General features: G+C 41.8%; 1 protein-coding gene across 1 annotated transcript in view; it reads left to right on the top strand.

Annotated features, from left to right (window-relative positions):
- brf1a (BRF1 general transcription factor IIIB subunit a) overlaps positions 1–22,981 on the top strand; it is a 121,220-nt gene that overhangs the window by 7,782 nt on the left and 90,457 nt on the right. Inside the window, exons 2-6 of the mRNA XM_027278701.1 lie at positions 1,301–1,509; positions 4,580–4,660; positions 11,276–11,449; positions 15,564–15,595; positions 22,769–22,841. Of these exons, the coding sequence (XP_027134502.1) occupies positions 1,326–1,509; positions 4,580–4,660; positions 11,276–11,449; positions 15,564–15,595; positions 22,769–22,841 (544 nt within the window). The 5' untranslated portion in view covers positions 1,301–1,325. The remainder of the gene's footprint in view (positions 1–1,300; positions 1,510–4,579; positions 4,661–11,275; positions 11,450–15,563; positions 15,596–22,768; positions 22,842–22,981) is intronic.

The raw sequence follows: 22,981 nt of genomic DNA, 5'->3' as shown, positions 1-22,981 counted from the left end.
GTGGTTTTTGGTGATTTTTGGCAAAACTGTTTGGTGAAACTCTTAGAAAAGTCACAGCTCACCATTCCCGAACGAGCCGGTCGTTTTGATACCTTTTTTGTGTTTGTGCGACCAAAACTGAGGGAGGAGCAGCACGCTGAACTTCCTGGAATACTTCAGAATAATAAGTATGGGGATAGTGAACAGCTGTACAAACACTTTTTTCATGTTGTGATTTTACAGATCAGACAAATTAAAGAAAATAATTAGGGCTGTCAATCGATTTAAAAAAATTAACTAATTAATCACAAACATTTCTGTAATTAATCGCGATTAATCGCGTACATGTACATACATACATACATACATACATACTTACATACTTAACTGTTTGACCATTACGAGACACCACCTGCATACTTTAGACAGAAGTGACAGTGTGGACGATACAGTGGAACACACAGCATTAGTCACTGTGTTCAGTCTTACCTTGGCGTTTCTCTCACACTGACAGTATAAAGAATAGATGCTGTATGCGTGACGTCACCGCCAGGTTTCTGAAGAGTCATTTCGAAGCTCAAAATGTGGCGGCTCTCCTGCCTCCACCTTCTTGGTAGTCCAGCCTCTTCTGCATCCTGGCTAATAAAAGATAAAAAAAATTGACAAAGCTGTGGATCATTGTTGGACCTGAGGCGGGCTGAATCTGAGTCTGAGTGCTCAAACAAGCCACCCGTGACGGCACCTACCTGTCAAAGTGTCCACGCTGTTAATTCTGCATAATTGAACGGGGAAATAAGCTACAGAGACCAAAACAGTTTTTTGTACCAGGCTGTAAACATGTTTATTTCTGCTGTGAAGTTGGACATTTGAACATGGGGACTTATGGAGACTGACTCACTTCTGGAGCCAGCCTCAAGTGGATGTTTGAGGAACTGCAGTTTTTGACACTTCCTACGTTCCCTTCATTTCACAGCCATGGAGGTTGGCGCTTGGTCTATACTTGTATGTATAGGTCATTATTGGCATATGTACTTATACTAATCCCTCCCACTATAAATACCACCCTCTAGTGGTATGTGAAGGGATCTAAAATATTTTTTAATATTACATGCGTGATTAGTTACAAGCTAAGATGTGACGGAAAGACAGGAAGTGGAGGTAAAATGAACGGTTCAAAAACTGCGATCGTGGCTGCAAACAGGAAATATTAGAGAATTGTGGATCAGGGGAACCCAGCAGCTCAAGTTCAAACAAGATTACATTTTTTTTTTTTTTTAAAGAAATATGCAGGAGCTCATGTCTTACTTCTTTTTCCCATCAGGCTTTGAGGCTTGCCGTGCGACACCATGAGCTCCAAGGCGTGTAAGAACTGCGGCAGCACTGACATCGATGTGGACCCGGCGCGTGGTGATGCCGTCTGCATGGGCTGCGGCTCCGTGCTGGAGGACAACATCATCGTGTCCGAGGTGGAGTTTGTGGAGTCGGGAGGCGGAGGCTCACTGGCTGTCGGACAGTTCATCTCTTCAGAATGTAAGAACAATGAAATGATCTGTAAAAAAACAAAACCAAAAAAAAAAACAGATTCTACTGACATGAACGCGCTGATATGAATGTTTTTACCTTACTCAAGTACAAATTGAAGTACATGCGTATTTCCATTGTATGCTGCTTTATTCTTGTACTCCACTCCATTTGTCTGACAGCTTTAGTTAGTTTACACATGAAAACCAACTAAAAAGAACACATGCACATTTAAATATTAAAAGTAGATCAAATCAAATGATTTTGGAAACTGATTACTTTTTGAAGTCAAACTAAAACCGCTGAAACATTTCATAGTTTTAACTCAAATGTGAAGATTTAAATTTAAGACTTAAACTACAGCTAACTGGATCATTTTGAGGTTTTTGACAAAACATCTGAAAGTGTCATTTTGACTTCTTACAAAGCAAACAATCGATCAGTGGAGAAATTAATCAATAGTTGCAGTCTGATACAAAATACTCCAACAGTTTTTACATGAATGCATGATTCAGAATAATCTACATTTATAATAGTGTGTGTGTGTGTGTGTGTGTGTGTGTGTGTGTGTGTGTTTTTTTGAACTACTTTGATTACTTTTAATACTTAAACTACATTTTTCTGATCATACTTTTACTTAAATAGAATTTTCAGTGCAGGACTTTTACTTAATGGAGTATTTTACTGAAGTAAATGATCTGAATACTTCCTGCTGCCTGGACTTCAGAGACTTAAAAATAATTAGGTAATATTATTCATATGTCATCGGTAACTCGTTAGACTCTGCTCTCCTCTGTTGTGGCTTCCAGTCAGAGCTGAGGCTCGTAAACAAACTGCTGCTGATGAGAAAGGAAACGTGTGGTTCAGTGTTTGGATAAAAATGGTCAGATCAGAAATCTGACTGGTAATATTTTGTAAAGATTGTTTTAATTTAAATTAAGTTATGTGTAATATAGAGGAGTGTTTTTGGAAAACAGTTGGGATTCAAGTCACAGAGTTTGTATGGTGGCCAATGGACAAAGTTTAAGAAGAAGCCAGTGAACAAGAAGCCCTTAAACATTTCTGCTTATCATCCAAACTTTCATTTTACTTTTCAGATTAAAGCAGAACTCTGTTGTTTCATCAGCAGTTTGACCAAACAATCTCAACTCAAGGTCCACTTACTGTCGAGCTTTCAGCTGCATCACGGTTTTCATCGTTGGGCAGTTTCTTCAGTTTTGACGGGATCTTACAGAACATGCTTCTGCCTCATTTTGTGTTGTGAAAGTGAACGTCTGAACATGTAAAGTAGTATATTTGCTGATGAAGATCATGTGATAGAGTTAAAAGTTCTGGAACAAGCCATTAAAACAGTAAAAACGGAATGGCAGGTCCTGTATGTGAATTCAGACATCCTGCTGTGATAGATGTAATCATTCTGATATTTTAACTTGATCACCGTGTAATGTAAAATGTCACATCAGGAGTGTTTGTTGTTTTTAGAAACACTTTGTCTCTTTATGTAACGCTCCTCTGTGAGTGTGTGTTTTGGTCCACAGCTGCGTATCTGTGTGCGACATTTACCTTCAGATTATCTGTGACCTTCAGCCTGCAGGACTTCTCACACTCGCTGAGTCTGCACAGGACCTTTTTTTTTAAATTTCACATTGTAGCTCCTCTGGTTGTCCACTAGAGGGAGCTGTCAGATTGCACCACAGTACATGGTCCTCCACCTGCTCAGGACAAACTGCTCTTTGCTGTATGATGAGCTGATACGTCTGGATTGCACTTTGGCTCATTTCCTGAAAGCTGAAACAATCAGTTGATTGACAGACATGTTTTCTTGTTCAAGCTTCTCTAATGAAACGTTTGTTTTTTCTCTATGATTGAATGTCTTTGCTGTTTAGACTGTTGGTCGGACAGAACTTGGAAACTGGGATGAACATTTTTCTGAAACAAACACATAATTAAATAAAAGTATTGTTTGGTGCAGTCGTACGTTAATACTAAGTTTTAGTTAAATGGTCATCGTGTTCTGAATGTCTTCTGTTAAACAGCTTCATTGTAAGTCTGCTGTGGAGGAAGTGTACAGATATTTTACTAAAGTAAAAGTACTTGAACCACACTGTAAAAATACTTCAGTAAAAGTATACTCAGTCCCATGTGACTGTTCTCTGTGATCTCATTGGATGATTGTGTATTTTCTCTATAAATCCATTGATTGATCGTTTGGTTTGTTAAAAAAAAAAAAAAAATCTGAAAATGGTGAGAAATGATGTCACAACTACCCAGAAGTCTAAAGTGCCACCTCGGCATTATTCTAAATATAATAATAATAAATTCAAATGATTCAAAGGGAAAGCAGCAAATCTGTAAAATGACTTCAGACGTCATCAAAAAGAGTTCAAGCATTTTCTGTCCGTACACTCACTGATTCATGGACTAAACAGATTTCATGAACTTCATATGTTTGTGTAAAAATCTTTATTTGTGTAGAAACTAAAGCTGTCAGATAAATGGAGGGAAGCAGGAATAGAAAAACTCAAGTAAAGTAACAGACCATTCAGTTTGTGTTTAAGTACTTCTGAAGTACCAGTAAACCTACTTAGTTACATTCCACCACTGCTGTCAGTCAAGTTTCGTTATAGAGCTGCTCCCACTGATCATTAAATGGTCTATTAATATGCAGATTATTTTCTAATTTCATTATTTGTAAAACATCCAAAAACAGTCAAATGCCCCTTTTTGAGTACAGTGTCAGATTTAATCAACTCGAGCTATCAGATGGTTTGTTTAATATCAATGATCCAAATAGTTGCTGGTGATTTTATAAGTTCACTGATAACTTGAACTGAATGAATAGAGAACACACATTATGAGTGTACAATGATGTGATCTGTGTTCAGGTGGTGAGCAGGTCATATATTCATCCTCACAGGATAGTGCGGATAATTTAAAAAAGGAAGAAAAAGCTGAAAAATAAACATGTATTTCATATCAAAGGCAGGAAGACTTCTGTTATAAGAGGTTGTGATGTGTAGAAATGTTATATTGTCGTGTTTCCCCTCCTGACATGAGTGTGTCTGGTGTCTGTCTTCAGCTGGAGGTACTGCCCCTACTTTCGGAGACGGACACTTCACGGGCGTGGGGAGAGAGTCCAGAGCTCAGACGCTGTCGAGAGGTGAGTGACCAGCAGAGGGCGCCACGTGTCCTTGTTAAAGTCAACACGAACCCGAGTTTGTTTCTCTACACGGTGACACAAGTTTGAGTCTTTTTTTTAATCAAAATCAAATTTAGTTTGATTGGCTTCAAACTTTGGAAATGTTTTTCCATTTAGTTGTTTTTAAACCAGATGTTTGAGGGTCAGCGTCACTCTGAAGCCCAGGAGTATGAAAGTATCATGTACAAACTAAAAAAATCAAACCTTTCAGGTGTCCAGGCGTCGTAAGATAGAGATGAGGACGACTTTTTATCTTTCAGACAGAGGTGTGACTTTTTCAGAAGAGCCTCTAAAAAGACATCTGTAATAAGTTGTTTCTGATCAGCCTTAAGACTTAATTCATGCATTTCTTCATATTTTGTTTCATCTTCACTTATTCTGTGTTTTCTGTGTTTCCAAGCTCGTCTGAGACAACAGAGTAATTAAAAGCTTTCCAGTGTTTTCATACTAGTCTAGTTTCATACTTTTTTCCTGTTTGTTCAAAGAACTCCTCTCAGACATGAAATGCACCTTTTTAAGTCGTATTATGTTAATACATACATAATACAATGACACAGACAGAATTGTATAAAAAGTTCATCAATCTCAGAAAACTGATCTGTGATGAAACATTGGCAAGAAATAATTTGCCCCAAACTCATCCTGAAGTTATTGTTTTACTGTTTTGACCATTGTCCAGTTGATCAGCTGTTTTCTTCTCTTGTTATCAACTGAATATAACATGAAATATAACAGAAAATACGTCGTTTATTGAGTTTTTTCAGTGATGGAGTAGAAAACATGTGGCATGTGGTGGCAGCAGGTTTGTTTTTTAAAGCTGGACACAAAACATTTTGAGATCAGAACCCGTCCTGCTCCAACAGAGTTATGTTTTGATTTTTCTGTGTCTGTGATAAGCCGAGTGTCGACTGATGACATCGGCCCTGTCTGTGTATCTGTCAGGCTCTAAACAGAGCCGTCCTTCATCCTTCTGGGGCTCTTGAAGGGACCCTGAGGGGACCCTGTGGGTGTCCCCAGACCCTCACGCTGACACAGGAATTTAATTTAACCACTCCAGTCCAGAAACACGTCAGCAATGCGCGGAAATGGACAAAAACACTTCTCGGCTGAGGATGCTGGGCTCAGAGCCAGAACTCTGGTATGACCGCAAGCAGCTGGTTACCGCGGCGACGACCGTCTGTTACGCCGATGATGTTTTAGCGACAGAGCGGCCTTAGTCATAGAGCTGTCAGACTGCAGCAGACACTGAGTAATGTGTGTGTGTGTGTGTGTGTGTGAATACAGGCTATATGATGGTTAGACACTGCTTAAAGGAATAGTTGATGCACATTTTAAGAACCAAACCCACACAGCATCTCTGCAGCTCACTAAGGCTGTGATCAGACCAGATCAGACAGGATCAGGTGCTGTGAAGGCTGCTGTATCCATTTGTGCTGTGAACGTAATGTTGCTGTGAAACGTTCTCTGACTAACCGGCTTTATCAAGACAGGCACTCCCCTCACTCTTGAAACTTGAAACTTCAGTGAGTCAGGCTCAGATTTAGAATCTGGTGCATGAACCAAACAAAGCCGGAACACAACAGGTATTATGAGACATTTCAGACTCACTGTGGAGGTTTGACTGGTCTGTGACAGACCACACCGCTGCAGCCACAGTACACTACCCTCACTCAGATGAATGTAATGTCATGAAAAGCAGCAGCAGACTCTGTATAGATGCAGCCTAATGGACCTTTTGTTGTGTCATAACACCAACAAGCACGGGAGTCATTAAAACGACTGCACGGACCGTTTGTTTCACCTGCTTTTAATAATTCTAATTGAATCAAGTCACATCATTTATGTACAGATTAAACAAACCTTTCCCTCCCTCCTCCCAGTCTTTAAGCTAAGCTAAGCTGTTTTCTAATGACCAAAGTGGCTGAAGAAACCTGTGTGTGCTTTTTCTTAAAAAAACGACACAAAACAATGAATCAATTATATTATAGTTGGTGATTAATTAATAATAGACTAATTGCAACTCAACTGCTGGCTTCAGTTTAATATTTCCTGTACAGACATGAGTGGGAAATCTGTGTTGAACTATTCCTTTTAGGTTGTGTGTGTGTGTGTGTGTGTGTGTGTGTGTGTGTGTGTGTGGAGATTAATGGCCGTTTGTGAGTCTGCAGGTATCTCTGGGATAGAAACCACTCCTCTTCTCCTTCTTCTTTCTTCTTTTCTTTCCATCGCCCAGAAACTTTCCCCAGCGGCCGTCTGCACCTCCTCCGTCTCGCCGCCGACTGATTCATATCTGGGAGCACAAACCCTGCCTCCTCCTGTATCAGTGTTGGACAATAATGTATCACCGGTCCCTCATGTGTGGGTCCACAGTGTGCTGCTGCGGTGTGGGCGTGATGACTGGAATTTCAATGTAGCTTTAAAAGTAGCTCCAGGCAAGATTTATGTGTGAAAACACACTTTGTCTGAATCACAAACTGGAGCTGCAGTAAAGAGCGACTCTCTGGTCGTCATAAATCTGGGCTGGAAGGTGTATGAATATATTGATGCCACGATACGAAGCAAGATATCATCTGTGATTCTACTTATTTTAATATTAACAATAAATCAAATGACTTTAACAAGAGTCGCTCGTCACGAGAAGACCTTGACGTCTTCAAATGTCGAAGATTTCCATTGAAATATGACATAATTCAGACTAAAACCAGCATGTTTATTTGTATATTATATGAAAGAACTCAATTCAAACAAATATTTTAATCTAAATTTGTCTTCCCCTCCATCATGGCTGTAAATACTGTCCAGATACATTCATGGCTGGAGCCAGCAGCCCTTTGCTCAGCATAACGAATGAAACGTCTTAATTAACTGAACTGATTTAGTTTGGTCTGTTGTACAGATTACATAAAGTGTACAAACAACACTGGGGACTCTTTCTGCTCGTCTCTTCGAGTCCTAAATCTAAACTAAGCTAACTGGCTGACCAGCTCTCTGTTTACTGTAGTCAAAGGAAACAACTCGCATCTTCCTCATTTCTTTCCATAAATGTATTTTGATGGATTTCTAAAGTAGCATTGTAAAAATGAGCTAGAAACCCGTGACATTTCTTCCCCGGCTTTTAGTATTCACATAACGGTGGAGGATGTAAACGAGTGTTCATTCACTTTCTCTGGCCAAGCTAGTTGACATTTGGTTGAAATGTGCGACATGTTTGCACAGAAACGTGGCTTCTGTCTTCATCTGCATGTAGAGATGCTCGGCCGTCATGGAGATGGTTCGGTTATCATCACGTGAATGAGTGCTGAACTTCTTCGTGGTCATATGTGCTCTTGTAAACCGACTCCTGATGTTCGCATCAGGAGTAGCAGTGTGTTCAAAGCTCGTCTCTGGTGTCAGACGTAAATGTCTTCCTTGATCGTTCTCTGGATGTCCACTGACTCGTGGTCCGTGACACTGACTCGTCCCAGTCGATGAGGTTACTGCTTGTAGTGTGGTGTTCACGGTCGCCTGATGTTGTCTGATTTTTAGATTATTTTATCCAGCTGCTAATTCCAATGAACTTTCACTCTTGCCTTGGACGTTCCTTCTGAATTAAATTGGACTCCATATGTGTGACTGCTGGTAATCATGTCCGACCAGACCACACTTCACCCGTTTTCTCATCCAGGTCTATGTAAATGCTGATATAAATAGCTACCTGGGTACTTTCATCAGATTGTGTGGAAATGCCACTCTGCTTCAGGGTGTCCCAGTTTTTGTTCATGTGAATGCTATGAGGTGTTATTTATTTATTTAGAGGCTCCTATTAAGGAATCAGTCGATGTTTTGAAGTTTGAGCTGAAGAGTCACGTAAAGGGCAAAAAAAACGAAGTGAAGAGAGCTCTAATTACAGCTGCAGCGCCGAGCGTCTGCCCTACTTATCATCTGAGACACAAACTTGGTAGAAATTAGGGTAGCAATTAACTTTTATCTTCTGTGTAATGCTGCAAAGCAACAAATACTAAACTGTGTTTCAATCTCATGTTACTACATTTCTAAAGTTATGTATTTCTACACGGCAACTTGTGCTGCGTGTAGTTTCTAAAGTTATTTTAAGTTTGAGGAAGCAGCATTGAGTGTCAGAGCTTAACAAGGCCCAGTGTGTAGGATTTAATGACATCTACATCATCGTGTCGTTGCGGATTGCGACCCCCTCACCTCAACTTGTTTTTCTGAGCGTCGCAAAAAAACTACGGTGGCTGTGAAAGTCCCCGGAGTCAGTGTTTAGTTTGTCTGTTCTGGGCTACTGTAGGAACATGGCTGGCTCTGTGGAAGAGGACCAGCAGCATCTGTAGATACAAGTCTCACTGTAAGGCAACAAAACTGATGAAAACAGAGTTATGAAGATTACACTCTGCAAATAGAGGCATGCACTGGACCTTTAAGTACCATTGTGCTGGTTCCAGATCTCTCTGGAGGAAAAAACTGCTAGTAAAAGTCATTGACTGTTCAGGAAACACTCGAGCTTTAAGGTCCATTTAGTAAATCTTCTGGAACTTTTGATCAGCTCATGTGATCACCATTAGTTTTCCTGTTGTCATGGAGCTTTAGAGTTGAGTCTCCTGAGCACTTTAGAGGCTTGTCGTTCATGTCGTCTTACACGTGTGAACTTCAACATTTCTATGAGAACTGGATCCATGTGACGTAATCGAAAGCTCCGGAGCTGCTACTTGATGTTCTTAAATGTCGTCTCAACCAATCATCTTCATGTAGGTCAAGGCAGCAGCTGTATGGACTGGAATAATGAGAGACAGAGTCAGAGAGCTGAGATCCAGATGTGTGTCTGTGTGTGTCTGTGTCTGAGATCTGAAAGTGTGTCAGACTGAGCAACATGACGAGACGCGATGAGCTCAGACTCTCACATTCCCAGACACACACACACACACACACGTTTGTTGTATGATGAAACTCAACATGTTGAGCTCATTAGGTCATGAACTCTATATACACACACACACACACCGAGTTGTAATTATGGACTCTTTTGTGTTGCGTGTCCACCTGAACTGGTTTGTGCAGTGTGTTGACGGTGCACACGTGCTCTTTGTGTTGCGTGTGATGACTCACGACGTACAATTGAACACGGGTATAATGGTGTGTGTGTGTGTGTCCTGACATGTTTACAGGCGGTAATGTTTATGTGCTTGTATAACGACTTGGGTGTTGTTCAGGCTTATGTGGAGATCAGGACATGCAAATGTGATCAGGCAGGAGAGACGGCCTTGACTCTGGGTTCAGGATTCTCCACTGTCAGTGACACGGACCATGAAGACGATTTCATTTGTATTTTTATCGCCCACTCATATTCAACAGCATCATTTTGCCTCCTCTAGGCGATCTGTCCAACCCTGACTCTAAAAAGTCTGTAAAACGTAAATGAACACAGAAATGATGCTGTTGTGATGTAATGAAAATAAAATGCTCTGATCACAGTTTTGATGTACGATGCCAGATAGTATATTATTATTGTTAATGATGGATCTATGGTAATGGTGAATATGATCTGGAAATATTTCTGAAGTTTTTTCCACACATGGTCAGATGTGGTCCTGTTGTGAACGTCATGTATGTTAACCAAGCCTGACCTTTGGTCAGTGCTCACCTACAATTAGCCGTTGTGCTCCTCCAATGAATGACGCCTGGCTCTGCCACCTGTACGCTCAGGTCAATCCAAACCTTTCTCGTCTGTTGTTCCCTGTTGGTGAATGTCCCACCAGATCAGACTCTGCTGTGCAGTCCAGTGGACAGTTTTGTCTGTCTTTCATTGTAGCTGTTGTATTTATTTGACATTTGTGACTGCTGATGAATAGAATAACGCACCAACATTAGATCAGTACGGACTTCACGTATCACCTGTGATGGTTTGCTCCAGAAAACTGTACCTGACAACATACCGGGGTCGATAAATGATCAGTTGATGATAACTTATCATGAATTCTTATGCAGGATGTTTGATGGGATTTACGTTCTATGAAAGACGAAGTATGTTCGAAGTACTTTTGATGAACTTATCCAGCTCACTACATCTCCCATCAGCCTTTTGTACCTTTAGGTGTACATAAACTAAAATTCAGTTATTGGTTTGTCCTTCGGTTCACACGTCCATCCATCATGTTTCTTGCCAGATGATCATGTTTATGTATCATGAAGTTTGGTTCATCGTTTCCCAAAAGCTGATTGGTAATTTAGTTTTCGTCAAGCGCCACCATGAGGTCAAAACTAGTCTGACAATCACGTTGGTCCATGACAAGCTAACAAGAAAACAAAATTTCCACTTACTAATCATTTCCGTTTAGTCATTTAGCTGACGCTTTTATCCGAAGGGAAACAATGCTTCTTCAAAAACGTCTTCATGCTCCCAGAGGATGAACCTCAAACCTTCTGGACACTTTCTGCTTAAACACACTGTTGTGTTGCTGGTTTTAACTTTGTTCATCGGTGATAAAACTAGATTGGATGCTGAATACTCGTAATTAGTATTTAATGAAAGTGGTCTCCATGTTTCTCTGACCTGACTTGTGTGCTTGTGTGTCTTTCCAGCGAAACAGAGCATCAACACTCTGGGTCACCAGCTGCAGATGAACAAACACTGTCTGGACACGGCCTTCAACTTCTACAAGATGGCGCTCTGCAAACACCTGACCCGCGGCCGCAAGTCCTCCCACGTCGTTGCCGCCTGCCTCTACATGGTCTGCCGCACCGAGGGAACGCCACGTATCCTCACTGTTCATTACGTTTTTTTCCTTATCACACAGAGTGGAAATGTTTAATTACCTAGAAATACTTTCAGAGGGGATTGTAGCTCTTAATGATGGACACAATAGGTTTATATAAAATGCTGATTCTTTGTGATGTAAACTGCACAGAGAACCTTCATTGTGCTGAGGTTGAGTGAAGTATCTTCACTTCCCACACTTCTCCTCAGTAGAAAAGTCAACGACAAAAGATGTTTAGAACTCAAAATGTGCCTCATATCAATCACAGTGCAAACAGGAACTGCTAACAGCTCATTATTAGATTATTATTAACAGCTCACTTTGATACTTAGGATGAGGAAATTAGTTTAGTTTTCTTTTCACAGTCTCAGTAAATTTGTTGCCTGATCAAAGAACAACGCCCACATTTATTTAGTCACTCGTCTGATTGCTGAACTGAAATCTGGCGTTTTCTGAGACGTTAATCTCAAACTGATGCTGGTGGCACATCAAAGCCTGCAGGTTACTTTTGATGTGAACCAGCTCGCCTGTCTCTGCCTTTCTTAATGTTTCATGATCTGCTAATGGCAGCGCATTGAAGTCGAGAGGGATGTGTCATCGTCAGGATAACGGGACTCTCAGGTTCAGCCTTTGTTTTTTGTTTTTTTAGTGTGGGTTTACTCCTGACTCACTTTGCCTCTAACGATGATTTTGTTACGTAACGGCAGTGCAGAGCGGCCAGGTTAGGTTTACCTAATGAAAGTGAGGCGAAGAGGGTGTAATGCCTTTCTGCTGCATTGTTTACTGAGCTTTAGTGTGTGTGTGTGTGTGTGTGTGTGTCAGTGCAGGCCCGCCTGTTTGTGCATGTTTGGAGGAGTGAGGCTGGGGTAAAAATAGCTCCGCTCACTTCCTTTTCCACAGCTGGGTGAGTCTGTAATGTTGTCGCAGAGGGAGATTCGGGACAAAGACGAAGCAGAGGGAGAACGGAGTGAGAAGGAAACATCCGTTTGATCTGGACTTTAGGACCAACCGCACAGCAAAGGGGACGGTCAGCCTTCAGACTGCATCTGTTTCCATGTCACACGCCCTTTTGTCTTTTTGAACAAAAACTTGATAAATGCCCATAAATGATTTGTGCTTCATTTGTTTATCCACTTCTATTGGTCTTCTTTTAGTCCAGATACTCATCTTCACTTCTTTCTTTTAGTACTCCGTTTATTGCTGAGGAAGAAGTAAGACAGCCACGAAAACAAACACAAAACAATGACGTTATTAGTGAGTGAACACTGCAAAAATAAGAAATCAGAATTGCCCTTTGACTCGCTTCTACCTGCTGCCAGGAGAAACGTTTGGGTTCTTGAAGAACTGCGGCCTCTGTTTTGTGATCCAGCTTATTTTCAACCAAGCGGAAGCCTCTGCAGCTGTATGATGAAGCCACAGGAAGTACAAAAAACTGCAGTTCCTCAGACGTCCACTTGAGGCTGGCTCCAGAAGTGAGTCAGTCTCCATAAGTCCCCATGTTCAAATGTCCAACTTCACAGCAGAAATAAACATGTTTACAGCCTGGTACAAAAAACTGTTTTGGTCTCTGTAGCTAATTTCCCCGTTCATGACAACTGTACTGAGGATGAATTTATATACAACTCACCTGTTCAGATTATATTAAGGCTTAAAGTTATGCAGAAACAGCGAGACTATGATTGACAGGTGCCTGGTTTCAGTAACCAAGCTTCATTCAGCCTGCCTCAGCTCTACCCATGGTCCACCTTTGGCAGGACGGCCAAGATGGAGACGACCAGAGTCCCCACACTGAGCTTCACAACAGCTCCTGTGGGGGATGTCACAGAGACTGTCATTTTTGTTTTAGTCTGCGTTTTCGACTCAGTGGACCGTGATGTAAACATGCAGAGTGTTGGCTGTTGATCCTCTTAGTGATGCTCTCATGTTTATGGTTATTAAAGCTCCACAATGAATCTAAATATTACCAAATGAATCAGAAGCTGCATTTCTTTAATACGTCATAATGCAATCATAATATGTAAATCTTTTATTTACATATTGTGCAGCAGTTATTTTTAAAATGATTGTGGTGACTGTGGAGCAGCTGGAACAGTTTTACTGTTGAGCCGAGGAGAGGTCTTGAATCAGATATCTACACTTTTGTCAGTGTTCATGAAGTCTGCAGATGATTGTGAAAGCGACAGACAGATGTAGATACTGTTTTCAGCTCTCCATACATGAGGAAGCTGATGTAGATGCAGTGTGAGTGTGAGCGCGTGACCACTGCATCCACTGCACATTCAGCGAGTGAGTTATTTGGTTCCCCTCGTCCGTCCTCCTGTTGCACCACACAAGGTGTTAAGGTCCCAGATGTGTTGGAGGACCTGCTGTTGTTTATTTTCCTGATTAAGGGAGGCGTCTGCAGCCCCCAGACAGCACGTGCTGGGATTATCTTTTTTCCATTTCATCTGCGCCGCTCCTAATTCCATTGTGAAGCCATTTTCAGCAGAGGCCCCCCCGTCCCCCCCCTGGCTAATCCACCCAGGCAGCCTGTAGACAGGTGCACCTGTCGCCATGGAGACACTGTCACCACGGAGACGGACGTGTCCAAGCGGGGGCCGGTCACTGGGAGGGGACGGGACGTCCGCGGGCTGATGAGGCAGACGTGTGCGAGGTCGCGGTGGGGGAGGCGATGGGTCGGTCAGTGTATTAAGGAAAGTGGTCCGGTCAGAGGTGACGTCCAGGGTCTCATCAGATTTACTGTCACAGCTGCCTGAGCTCAACACGCCTCACTGGTTTAGTTGGTTTTGTTATTTCATTATGAGCGGAACACCAGTGTCCTCTGTGCAGGCGTGAAGTCCACTTCACAGATAATTGTTTTTGTTCTAATGTGAGAATTCACAAGAACTGTTGAGAGAACGACTGGGTCGGGACGTGATGAGATTCTATTTATCTGTGGCATTCTCAATTCCTATTGGTCCAATTCTGTATCTATTCCCTTATTGAATCCTGATTTTAAAGTCGGCCTAGACATATTTTAGCATCAACTGTTTTATTATTGTGTCTGAGTCTGAACACAGAGTGAAGGTGGAAGAGAACAGACATGTACGTGACTCAGGCTGTGTGACACTGATGTTATTACAAAAGGATGTTTACCTTCAGTAATGGACGTGCTGCTCTGTTGGGAAGCAGCAGTCAAATAAATGCTATTCCTGGAATTCAAGCCCATGTTGAGTAGAATAGATACTTTATTGATCCCTCAAGGGGACATTCTTTTTACACACATAGGCTGTGGAGAGATGGTGGTGGTGCCCTGAGAGCAGCTGGGTGTTCAGTATCTTGTTTGAGGGCAGCTGGAGGTGAACTGTCTCCAGCTACCGGTCCACCCTCTGTACTTTTTGGTCCATGCTGAAGTTCCTACAGACTGAGCTACTGCCGCCACGTTTAGAGTGTTTGTTGTGCGTTACATCGAGTACTGTTTCCATCCATCTTTGTGAAATGAAGCCATTCTTGGTACCTCTTCTTCGTCTCCACCATAGCAGCATGAACACGAGTTTGATGTCGTTGTTTTTCCACTGTCAGACATGCCTACATCAATAAAAGTATTGATGACCTTGGAGACACGTGATTCTGATGGATCGGACCATTTGTAAATGGTTCTTCCTTCCTGGAGAGATTGAATAATCTGGCATCGACATGCTGGACACACCGTTCCCACCTGTCGATCATGTTCTTATTGCCTCTTTTACCTTGCTTAAAACAAATCCTCAACTCAGGGATTTCATTCATGCTGGAGATAAGAAGAGAGTCGTTATTGTTATATTAGTTATATTTTCTTAAAATAAAAAAGGTATATTAAGTCAGACATCGTTAAAGAATTAGGTGTGAAAACATCTTTGATCGAGCCTTGTGTGAAGATCAAGTCCTTCTCCTTGTGTCCGGCTGCTCTGGTTCAGTAATTCATCCATGTTGTAACGACTGTGACACCAGTGTTTACTCTGACTTATTGAATCCACTGGTCTTGAACTAGATAGGTCATTTTGAGGTGTTTTGAGTTTGTACCGTGTCACATTGAAGAAGTCTGCTGGATTTTTTAATCTTCTGGTGTAGTCGCCTTAACCAGTTCTCCTCAGACATGCTGCTGGACCTCAGTGACCTCCTGCAGGTAAGCTTCAAGACGGAAGTCACATTTATTTTTTATTTTTTAAAATGAATTTCATTTTTATTAGTGTTTAATCTGATGATTGTCTTTATGATAAACCGTAAACATCTGACAATGGTTTGAAATTATGATTTCCCAGAACCCAAGTTGAGTATAAGGACGAGGAGATGCAGCAGTTTGTCACACCTGGGAATCAGAAACCTTAAAATGATTGATCGATTATCAAAATACCTGTAGATTGATTTTAGCCATCAACTGTCCACCTCTAACTGCTTTTTAAACAACTGATATTTTATTTAAATAGATTCTTTGAAGAAATCTGTGAAAATAAACTGCTAAGCTTAAAATAACTTTTCCAGAGTTTGAGGACAAACTTTAATTCCCTCTTTAATGTGTGCTGATGCCCACCCTGTTTAAGCAACCACTTAAATACACACTCCTACCACTCACACTCCCATAATGCATCTCTGCCTAACCACTTGGTCCTGCAGTCGTCTTGCATTCAGACTTTCACCCGTGTAATTAAACCTGAGTCGTGTGTGTGTGTGTGTGTGTGTGTGTGCGTGCGTACAGATTTAGAAACCCCTCCATTTGTCTGCATATTTAATGGCAGCCGATTCACAGTGAGTCAGGGGGTGTGGTGGTGGAGGACGAGCTGGTGGGACATTTCTCAGAGTCACAGCTGGTCAGGGGCTTTTATTTTTATGCACCCAGCTGTCCTGGAGGAGCCGGGCCACCCCTCCCCCTACCATCCACACCCCGGCATGAGGAGGCTGGGAGTGGATTTGGAGTGGATTTTGGGTGGGTGGGGTTGTGGGGGTTATTAATGTCTAGCATTTAGACTGCTGCTGCTGCTGCTGCTGTTGCGGCTGTGGGGTGGAGATATTCCACCAATCACTTTTTTTTTTATGGATCCACACCCAGACACTTGGTCAGCTTGGCATTGTTTGGATGAATGGGGAGCTCGGCCCGTCTGTGCCACTGAAGCAGAATAAGCATCTTGGTCAGGGCTGGATCAATACTGGCTGTAAATATCAGCTGTCCTTTGCTTCTGATGTGAAGAGGCGCCCGCATTTTTTTATGAATTCAATCATGTGTTCTGGACGTTTTTCACATAAGATGCATATCTGTGCACACACGCAGGTCCTTTGGAAAGCGAACATGCAAAGGATTCTGCATAATGTCCACAGCGCCGCTGTCAGGGGTCTCCTCGGGCCACGCAGGAGCTGATTCAAACACTTTCTGTGAATAAAATGTTTTATTTAAAATTCTGGACAGAGTGCAGAATCCTCCACCTCAGCGAAAGTCTTCATTTCTTCCAAGCTGGTGGATTTGTTCAGACTTCAGTTTAGTTTAGACTTTTGTCTTTATTGTAGGAAGTGCATGAGAGTTTTTATATGGACATGTAGCTGCAGATAAAATAATCTTTTAAATTTTATGGGATTAGAGGCAGGCATCTTTTTGTTCTTAACCACTCGAGTGTCTGGAGTTGGAGGACGGCTTATTTTTCTGTGTTTTTAAAGTTGCGATTCAATAAGAGATTTGAGAGGATTCAGCTTTGATAAGTGGATTTGATACTGGATTCAGATTTCAAAAGATGGAACTGAACGCTACATGTGACCCACTAAACATCAAAAAACCCCATCCCACTTCTGTGCAGTATAATCATTTTCATTACAGTCTGTAAAAACAAGACCAGAATATATAATAATGATTAGTCTCCAACAGTTGGAAGATTTGCTGGAGTAATGAAGAAACTTCTGAGGCTTTTTAACAAACTCTGAACGTGTGAAGTGTGACTGTCATTACATTTTTAGATGTTGTATTTAGCCCGGTTCTGTAGAGAACAGAGTATCCCCAAACAGGATATGTGAATGTAAACTGGCAAAATCATCATCACGTCGTCTTGCAGACTTGTTGACAGCATCTGTTTGGTTCTGTAGTATATGTATATTATGTATTATAATCAGAGCTCTCTTCGTTTATCGAGTCCCATCAGGAATCCTTTCATTGAAAGTTCTCCTCTTTGACCCGTCTGTCACCGCGTCCAACTGTCGAGACTTTGCGGCGAAGTGTCGGGTGACCACGCTGCGTATTTGATCGTAGGAAGTTTGGGGTTGACCTTCGCTCCGGAAAGTTTCACTTAGCGCTGCAGAGTGGATTATATTCTCCTCAGGTTCTCGGTTTCACCTACAAGCACCTCTACCGCCGGCACTTGGAAGTGATGATTCCATTTAATTTAAAGGCTCGAGCTCTGTGTTCAGTCATGCTGATTCTAATATCATGTCGGACCAGAGAAGAAAAGTTCTCAGATTGTGTCGAAACAGCAATTTCTGCTTGATTAACCAAAAACTCTGCCGGGCTGCATGAATGCATAAAGATATGAGACGAGTCAATTTGATTCACACATGTGAAGTTCTGTATCTTAGTAATGATGGAGGGTTCTTTAACTTCATTTCAATCACATTTAGTTACATAAGTTCTGTCCATTATTTCTATCCTTTTTATGAAGATCTGGGAGCATGATAACATGTAGCATAACATACATATATACATATACAGTACATACATGTAGTACTGTATATGTTGTACTGTTATGGAATTTTCTGTCCTTAGGTAACAAAAGGTCACGTGTGGGCCTTGAGGTCCTCAGCAGTGTTAATTATTCGGCTTTGACTGGGTGCCACCATATCTCAACACTGTGGTGGCCAGGGTCGAAGAGACCTGTTGCTGCCTTCCTAGACGTAATAGATAGCTGCCGTTGACGTTCCAATCTGCGTAAACAGACATCTGTGTCTCCAGACTAGAACATGTTGACAATAACACCTGCATGGATAAGAACATTTTCTTTGACTAATTCTGGGCGTTTAGTATTTGTGGTGTTATCTTGGGGTTTAAAGTCGATCCACCAGGATGACTTGGACAGAATGTGAGATCGACTCAGGCACTTCTGATGAACTTTGAGAGTGTCTCTAATTCTCCTTGGCCAAGCGTCAATAAATAATACAGCATAAGACATCAGAGGCTCCTGAACACTTTCTTCCTTCCTGGCCTCACCATTGACCTTTGACTTCAACAATTTCTCCACAACATGCATCATTGGTTTTGGAGTCATTTATAAGATACGTTTGACTTGGAGACATTGCCTTTATATTAGGCTTCCAAATGCCACATTCAAAAAATATCTCTTGAAGAATATAACCGTTAAAATAATCACACTCTCTCTCTCTTTTATGTCATTGGCTTTAGGCTGCCATTTTGGCCCAGTCTTTCCTGTAAATGAGGTAATCTATCAAGTGACTGTCTGCTGGAATAAATGTTTAGTTAAATGGGAATGAATGAATTTGTCAGGTCAGGAAGCACGAGCACTTAGATTGTAAACGCTCCACAGTTTATCCAGATTATGTAAGAAACTGAAAGTCCTCTTGAAATGATGGTGATAATCTCGTTAAGCAGGAACACAGTATGTACAGTAAGTCAAAGTAGAAGCAGGAACTTCGGCCTATAAACTGTGAAGGATGTTTCAAACGGACTCACCTGATTGGGCTCATGACAAAAATAAGGCCTACTTTGAAACATTTAGTTTAAATCTCATTTCTTTTGGAGCCAAGCAGGAAACACAACACTGATGTATTACATCACAGTGAAGTTCATATGCTGATCTTCTTTCATTTAAAATAACGTTTTTGTCCTTTTTTGTTCTGTTTTTGGTCTCCACCGACTCATGAAGGGCACGTGGATATTTAGCTGCTAAATGCTCCAGCGTGTGTACAGGCTAGTTGTTAAATGTGACTGTGCTGTGTCAGTCAGTGTACAGTCACTTTATTGGAGCTTTTTGGCTTAAAATAGCAATCCCCTGTGAGTGGAGCACTGCGACCGAACATTTGAACCCCTCAGCAAGCAGCGTTTGTATTGAATTCTTCCTGAAACGTCGACCATTACATTACATTACATTACATTGCATTTAGCACACGCTTTTATCCAAAGCGACTTACAGAGTCGACCAAATATACATCTATTTACAGGCACAACGTTTTAAGATTTAGAGATCCAAGTGAGTTACAAACCTTATATCATCACGTTCAGCTGTAAGTTTGTTTCAGTGTCACTTTTACTAACTTTGAATTATTAGAAAACACCAGACCAGACTCACGTCTGTAACCAGAAGGAGTGGAAAACGGGAAGTATTATATTTTCTGTGTGTCATTTTCAGGCACAGAAAAGCGGTGCTTGAGCCGTGAATCAAAACACTGAGCTGAAGCCACTAAATCTCTGCACAGAGCTGAGGGGGACTGCAGCGTGATAACTCTCTGCGATTTCACACCTTTCACATCACACGCATTCATTCAGCAGATAGAAATATATTGATTTGTGCAGCTTAAAATGCCATGGAGATGTTGATCTTGTTCCTGAGTTTCTTGAGAAGAACAGTCATGAGTGTTTTTTATTTTTTATTTTTTTAGCTGTAATCACTCAGTCCTGCTTGTTCCACTTCCTCCTCCTCCACCACCATTTCCACCTTTCCTCACTGGAATCCACTTCCCAGAATAGCAGAGTAGCATCTGTGTCCCTGTCCGACTCCAGAGGGGTCTGAGAGCGAGAGTCCGTCTGTCTGCTCTGAGAACCGACCCCCGCCTCCTCCTCCACAGCCCCTGGAGGTCTGGAGAGTCAGTCTGAAGGAATGACAGAGATCTGACCCGAGTTCACGACCCGATCCTGCAGCTTTCACTGCCTTCTGCTTCAGCATTCAGCCCCGGTCCTGGCAAAACTTAATTCCGTGGGCTGTAATGCTGATAATTCGTGAAAAAGATGATAGATGCGCAGCCCTGTGGCTTTGTTATTCATCATTAGACCCTTTCAGTAGGGTGGGGAGGGGGGGCGGATGCCAGGATTTACTGCCGAGCCTTCTGGAGGTGTTGTGGGTAAAATACAATGAAACATCTGTGATGGGAGGTGCCAGCGTGATAACCCCGATGACACACTCGCCCTCATCCACCACCCTCCCACACCGCAACTCCCCCAACATCCTGCAACAGGCCAGGTTTCTGGTTTAACTGCCTCTTCAGACCTGTACCACCAGTTTGTACATTCAGTCTCAGTGTTTGAACATTTCAGATACTTTGAACGTGTTATTTTGAGAACATAAATATATTTTACCCCTTTAAAGTTTTAAAGTTGATCTAACAGGTCTCTCTTAAAAACAGGTCTTAAAAACTTCAAAAGTCTTTAGACTTTAATCTACAAGACTCTTACATATTTAATCTCGCCTGCTCTTGGCAGTAACGTTGGTTATAAAACGTTTCTGTAGTAGTTGTGGGACGTTACACACCTATAAACTAAGAGTGGCTGCTGAATCCTTTTTATGTGGCGTTTCAGTCTGAAACAACGTCACTTCTGCAGTTTGGAAGTTCAAATTTTAGTAAACACTTGAATCATTTTTCATAGGTTAATCCATCCATCCAGTTTTATGCTGCTTCTCTGCGTCCCAGGTTGATTAATTTAATAAACGATGTCATTAAGAGTTATTGTTTTATGCTGCTGGGATGTACTGGGGTAAAAAATGAGATTGCATAATAAATAATTCTAGTCCATATTCTCCCTACTGGTTGTCTACCATACTGGTGAACCAATAATTGAACAGAATTTTCTGTGGTAATAAGAAGATCTAACTCTGAACGCTGCAGAAACCCTCAAACATCCACATCGTCTCTTTTAGCGTCTTCTGTTTGACCTCACCTGGACAGTTTGTCCTCGTGGAGCTGCGGTGGAGGGAAAGCAAACCCAAAGAGGGAATTTGATTTGTCAAGCTCTCAGACTGCTGCAGCTGAACTTTAGAAGTGATTTTTCCACTGAAAGATGACTGTGGACTTTGTCACACATTGGTGAATAGAGAATCTCTCCAAGTCCAGTGTGGACAGAGGAAAGGATTTCATCAGATAACTCTTTCAATCTATATGTATAAGCCTGTGAGTCCTGTTTAAACAGACTGTGTGTTAAACACAGCGGTGCAGCCACATGGAGAATGTGGCCAAAATAAATGATCGGGTTGTCTGTAAAATGCCTAGCAGAATCCCCCAGAGCGAACGGCAGCTTCTTCATATTCCCTGTTGTGACAGTTGGTCCAAAACCAAAAAAATATTCAGTTTACTCTCCTAAAAATCAGAGGAAAGCAGTAAATCCTCACGTTAAAGAAGCTGGAACCAGGTAAAATTTGGTGTTCATGCTTGAAGAAATGAGCGAAACACTGAATCATAACGGGTGCTGATGAATTTTGTCATTGACTTTGTGATTAACAGACTCGTCTGTGCTTCAGGCTTCAATCAGGGGATATCTGTTTAAAAACCCAGAGCTTGAAGCAGCTCTCAACATCACGTTAACCCGATGCTCTTTAGTCTTGAAGTAGTTAGTAGTTCTAACTTCAGTGATGAAGCGTGAGGGTTTTTTAACTTCAAAGCTCAGTCAGTTATCAGAATGACCCTCTGTCCCTTTGCTGAAATCTTTTTTGTGCTGATGTCTTTGGAGAACTGATGGCCAGCGCAGATGTCTATGAAATCCTTTTTAGGTGATTTAAAAATAGCGGCATGTGGCTCAATCCTCGCAGATCGAGGACTGCGATCAGGTCACTGAGTGAAAATCGCCAAACATGACTAAATAACTGAGTTAAAATGCAATTTTGGAAAGAAATATCCGTGCAGAGAGCCGGTACAGTTCAAACACACCGCTGCTGTGGTCAGATCTGTAATTTAGCTGCAGGAAATCAGTCTTGATATTTTGAGTTTGAGAGAGGAAGAAAATGTCCACAGCTCAGCTTCTTAATCACACATATTGACGTGAAATGTTCTGCAACCTTTGGGCCGGTTTTGCAACCCAACACTTAACCTGGCGGAGACACAACAGACTTAATTCATGACCTAATGGTCTGTTTGTCTGTCAAACACACCAGTCATCCTCAATCCTTTCCCTCCTGTCAGAAGAAAACCTCTTGTGAGGTCTTAATGTCAGACAGATGCTCAAGCTGTAATTTTGTAAGTGCCTGTGAGGCTCCTGGACAAACCTACTGAGGACGTACAGCATCACATAATCCAGTTAGAAAACCAGACTTCACTGGCAGCACAAGCGAGTTTCTCGCCTGACGGACGCACACTTATCTAAACTGGCTGCTCTCCTCCTTCACAGGTGAACGTCTACGTACTGGGAAGAACCTTCCTCGTCCTGGCCAGAGAACTGTGCATCAATGCCCCGGCTATAGGTAGGCTCTCCACTTACCCTCACCTCGTTCTGCTGAATTAAGCTCTTCATATTGTGACTCAGCGCTTTGGAAAGCGAGATGACTTTATGTAGATGAATAATTGTTAAAAGCAGGGCTGTGGCTACTCATGATTTTCATTT

The sequence above is a fragment of the Larimichthys crocea genome, chromosome V, assembly GCF_000972845.2.
Source record: "Larimichthys crocea isolate SSNF chromosome V, L_crocea_2.0, whole genome shotgun sequence".
Classification (NCBI taxonomy): Eukaryota; Metazoa; Chordata; class Actinopteri; family Sciaenidae; genus Larimichthys; species Larimichthys crocea.
This window is presented reverse-complemented; position numbering and strand designations above follow the sequence as displayed.